At 45.8% G+C, this 5,267-nt stretch overlaps 1 protein-coding gene across 1 annotated transcript; it reads left to right on the top strand.

Moving 5' to 3' along the window:
- The first annotated feature begins 374 nt into the window (after positions 1–374).
- Positions 375–3,716, top strand: LOC9268686 (pentatricopeptide repeat-containing protein At1g03560, mitochondrial). The gene has a single exon (XM_015789484.3). It carries the CDS (start codon positions 387–389, stop codon positions 2,358–2,360), a length of 1,974 nt encoding a protein of 657 aa, XP_015644970.1. The 5' UTR covers positions 375–386; the 3' UTR covers positions 2,361–3,716.
- The last annotated feature ends 1,551 nt before the right edge of the window (positions 3,717–5,267 follow it).

Here is a 5,267-nt window from a genome sequence, read left to right on the forward strand (position 1 = left end):
GGAGGAAGAAGATGAGAGGAGGGTAATTTGGTCCGAGATAGTATTTTAGCGTGTAACCATGTGTTGAAAGTGGCATTTTAACGAAGCCCACTTCCAGCATGGCATTTGGGCGAAACCCACTTTTTGAGGATGGCACAATGTCAATTTTCTCCGGGTGAGAGAGGAGAGAGATGGTGGGGCCCACATTTGGCTATTCTGATTGGATGGCTAAATTTGGGGGGAGGAGTTTGGGCAGGCATTTAACTTGGCCATTTGAGTAGAGAGTCTGTTGGACTGCTATTTTGTGCTGAAGTTGTTAAAATTTAACTTGTAGAGTTTGACGGAGAACTGTTGGAGATGCTCTAACATATTCCTCCGGTTCCTAATTGCCTATCACGCACGCCCCAATGCGGCGATTCTGTCACGTTCCGCTCTGCCGGCGAGTGGCCGCCGCTTCCCACGGCGGCCACCCCCACCAGCCGCCGCTCCCGCCGCCGGAGTGGATCGAGCCGTACACCGACCTCTCGGACCCCCGCCCGTACGCCGCCTCCTCCGCCTCCTCGTCCCCCACCCCGTCGCCGTGGCTCGCCCGCGTCGTCTCCCTCATCCTCCGCTCCCCTCCCGCCACGCTCGCCGCCGACCTCCGTGCCTTCTGCGCGACCTTCCTCCTCCGCCTCTCCCCGGCCTTCGTCGCCGCCGCGCTCCGCTCGCCGCACCTCCTCCCCAACCCGCTCCCCTCGCTCCACTTCTACCGCTCCCTCCCCAGCGCCGTCGCCGCCGACCTCCTCTCCCACCCGCACCATCTCGTGAGCTGCTACGTCTCGCTGCTCCGCTCCTTCGCCCACTCCTCCTCCTCCTCCTCCAGGGAGGCCACCCCCGACGCCGCCGCCGCGGCGGCGCACGCGCGGCAGCTCGTCGCCGAGCTGCGCGCGCACGGGGACACCGCCTTGCGGCACCTCACGCCGTCGTCTTCGGCGTCTCTGATCCGCAGCCTCGCGGCTCTCGGCCTCGCCGAGGAGCTCCTGTGGGCGTGGAAGGCCATGCGCCTCGCAGGCGTCGAGCCTTCCAGGCTGATCTACAACTGCCTTCTCGACGGCCTCGTTAACGCTGGCCTTCTTGATACCGCCGTCAACGTGTTCGACGCAATGTCCACGGAGGATCAAGTGCGTCCTGACGTGGTCTCCTACAACATTCTCATCAAGGGGTACTGCCGCGCCGGGAGGGCGCATGATGCGATGGCGCGGCTCAGCGAGATGCAGGAACAGGCGAAGCTCACACCGGACAAGGTGACGTACCTTACACTGATGCAGTGCCATTACAGTGAAGGCACGTTTCCGGTGTGCATTGGTTTGTTCCAAGAAATGGAGGAGAGGGGAATGGGGAACGACATACCACAACATGCTTATGTTTTGGTGATTGGAGCACTCTGCAAGGATGGGAAGCCATTCGAGGGAATGGCTGTGTTTGAAAGGATGCTGAAGCGAGGTTGCGCAGCCAATGCAGCTATATACACTGCACTCATTGACTCGATGGGTAAATTTGGAAGAGAGAAGGAGGCAATGGCACTCTTTGAGAGGATGAAAGATAGTGGGCTTAAGCTCGACTCAGTCACATATGGAGTGATCGTTAACTGCTTGTGCCGCTTTGGTAAACTAGATGAGGCAGTTGCATGCTTCAGAAGTTGTCAAGAGAAGGGGATTGCAGTGAATGCCATCTTCTATACAAGTTTGATAGATGGTTTTGGAAAAGCTGGAATGGTCGACCAATCAAAGGAGCTATTTGAGGAGATGATTGCTAAAGGTTTTGTGCCTGATTCATACTGCTACAATGTGCTGATTGATGGATTAGCCAAATCAGGAAGAATGGATGATGCATGTGCCTTGTATAAACGGATGGAAGATGATGGCTGTGATCAAACAGTGTATACTTATACCATTCTCATTGATGGTTTGTTCAAGGAACACAAGAATGAAGAGGCACTGAAGTTTTGGGACGCGATGATCGACAAGGGAATTACTCCCACAGCTGCAGCTTTCAGGACCCTTGCCAGTGGGCTCTGTCTTTCTGGTAAATTCAGCCGGGCATGCAGGATATTGGATGAACTTGCTCCAATGGGGGTGATTCCAGAGACGGCCCATGAGGATATGATCAATGTGCTGTGTAAGGCTGGCAGATTCAAGCAGGCCTGCAAATTAGCAGATGGCATTGTACAGAAAGGACGTGAAATACCTGGGAGAGTTCGTACGATGATGATCAATGCACTTCGAAAAGCAGGAAATACTGATCTGGCTGTCAAACTAGTGCACAGTAAGATAGGCATTGGATATGAAAGATCTGGCAGCATCAAAAGAAGAGTGAAGTTTCAGACCCTGTTTCAGTGAGTTGCAGATGATTGTTCTTGAAAGTGAGAAGACATTCAGAGTTACTGATGAATTTTTACATGCTTTTCCCCCCACAGAAATTGGGAAAAGTCCTCACATCTGAAACAAGGTTTGAGTAGAGATGCCATCGACAACCCCTATCTATTGCATTGATGTGCAGGAGAAAGAATCTCCTGCTACAAATATTTTTGAAAGTCTCGCAGATTTCAGGGTTCAAGAAGATTGAAACATGCTAATTTTGAACAACTAAACGAAATGCTATTACCCTTGTTTACTTAGAGCAATGTTCCACCTGCAACCAGAGAAAAAGAAAGTTAGTCCATGAGTATCCCAGAACATGAGAAGTCAAAGCATAGATGTCATCTAAGGAAAAGAAAATAACTCACTCCAAGAAAGTTAGTCATAAGGATCCCAGAATATGGGAAGTCAAAGCACGATAGATGACACCTAAGTATAGAATAACTCAGTCCCTGGATATTCTGCAACTTATATGAGGTATGACCTTTGAGTAATGCTTGAGACACGAAAGAATACAGTTCATGTATTTGCTGGAGATTAAGCACAATAGAGCGTGAAAACACATCAATAATAATATTAGCATGTCAGAGCAAACAATTGCTTTTCAGTTTTGTTCATAACTTCATATGAGGAACTAAAGTTGCTCCAATCTCTTGTATTTCTCTTCTATTATATCATGAAGGTGCATAGTTAGGATTAACCATTCCTTTCAGGGTGAAACACACTTATCAAAGGTTGTTTCTAAGATCATTTAGCGACTCTTTTTGCACCCTTGTATCAAGTGCCATCAGAGGATTTTTAGTCTGGGAAAAGGTGACTCTTCACATAAGGGCCACAGGATCATCCCCCTTGGTGACTCTTTGAGTTTGACAATGACATCACTCAGTAATCTGATGTCACGTCAAAGTATCGTCCTATTTCTAGTACTGGGGAGAAGAAAAGATGAACTCTTTTTTGTTCTCCCACCACAGTTTTTTTGCTCTCCTGCCATGGGTGAAATGTTGGCCGCCATAATCCCTGGGAGAGGAGGGGCCTCTCCCGCTCTGGTCATTTGGGGCCTCTGGGAGAACAGGAAAAAGAAAGCAAAACTGAGAGGAGATGGTGAAGAAACTAGGTGAAACTTGCCATCCATTACTTTTGTTACTTAATAATAATGTATGTTCTAATAATTTGATTCGCTATATATACTTTCAGCAGTGTTTGTGTTTTTCTTTTGGATTGGCTTAATCATGTGTCATTCTGACAATTGCCTACATGATGCCCTATTTTCTAAGTTATGCAACACGTGTAAGGATTATATTGAATATAATTGAGCTTGCACAGAGCATCATATGTGAACCTTTGGTTGCATACAATCAAAGATTGAACTGAGTAAAGTGTTGCTGAGTTGGAATACATTTCTGATATCTCTGGGACAATAAAATGAAAGATACCATGGAGAATTCCATATGAAACATCACTAAGTACAGTTCTTTGAATACATTGCACCACAAATAGAATGCCTATATGTTCTTGGTTGGAAGCACTAAAATTTAAAGACATCAGGACTTAAGTCCTGGTGCATAAGACTCATCCCCATGACTCCATCATTTCAATGTGAACAGCTAACTGATGTTTTTTTTATCGCGAAGAAACATCTAACCGATTAGCTAATGTTAACATATGCAATCAAAAGTTGTCTATAATCTGTGTTAGAAAAATAAATGTCGAGGGTCCTTTGGAATTTTACGTGACAATATTAATTAAAGGGAATTCGTATGAAAATAATGAAATTCCTCAGATATTTGTTAATTTGTCCCACGAGAAGCCTTACGAAGAATCTCCGTTACAAATCAACTTGTTCAAAGGTAAAATGGTCAAAAAGCGCCTAGTATAGTATAGGATGTATAATCAAGTAATCTTCTTTTTTTTTCGGGAGTATAATCAAGTAATCAACCAAAACAAATCAACTTGTTCAAGGTAAAATGACTAAAAAAACCCCTAGTCGAGTGGGGTGTATAATATACCAATACAAATCAACTTGTTCAGGGTAATGATGACAAAAAAATTCCTGATCGAGTGGGATGTATAATCTCGATCTAGATCCATATTGATAAATGTGTGGTATCAATTATTTTAAAACCTAAAAAGATGGTATGGATTGGCGATTGAGAAAAATACGACTGAGGGCCTGTTTAGATCATCCAAAATAACAAAAGTTTTACCGCTTTAAATCACTTTTTAGTAAAATGGATCTAAACACTAATAGCAAAAAGCAGACAAGTTGACATTTGTCATTTGAGAGTTAATAGTAGCAAATTTGGCCAAAAAGCATTGGACCCGCGTATGAGAGAGGCAGCAGCAATTAATAGCAAAATTTTACCATGCATTTAAACACCAACTTGTAAAATTATAATACCAAATCTTTTGCCACCAAACTTTAAAAAAAAAAATTACCGTAGCAAATTGATCTAAACAGGCTTTGAGTTTGACTCCGTTTTACATCCAATGACTTTTTGATAATCCCAAAAGTAAATGAAACGGAAGAGGTACAAATGTACAATGTGCATGTGTTTTGTAGGAGGACAAAGACGACGTAAAGGTCGGTCATACGCCTTCTGTTCTCTTTGGGCGAGTAGCGAGGGCCCACGGGACAGCCTCTCATTCTCGATCCGGTCGCTTTTAAGCCGGACCGACCGACCGGTCGGCCGGCCGTCGCGCTCGCGGCCACTGCCGCCCTGCCCTGGCCCCGCCGCTCCATGCGTTCCTTGGCGTGTCTCTCCTCTCCTCCAAAAAACCAAAAAAACGCCCAAACCGACACGTTTCGTCTTTGGTTGTCTTTCCGATCGCCGTAGCGTGCGGGCAGCTTAAGATACAGATATAATACTACATATTCAAATATAATAAATT

This window comes from Oryza sativa, chromosome 7 (genome assembly GCF_034140825.1).
Source record: "Oryza sativa Japonica Group chromosome 7, ASM3414082v1".
Taxonomy (NCBI): domain Eukaryota; kingdom Viridiplantae; phylum Streptophyta; class Magnoliopsida; order Poales; family Poaceae; genus Oryza; species Oryza sativa.

Excerpts from the sequence above, each read along its gene's own strand:
- LOC9268686 (XM_015789484.3), top strand. The coding sequence starts at position 387 with ATGCGGCGATTCTGTCACGTTCCGCTCTGCCGGCGAGTGGCCGCCGCT.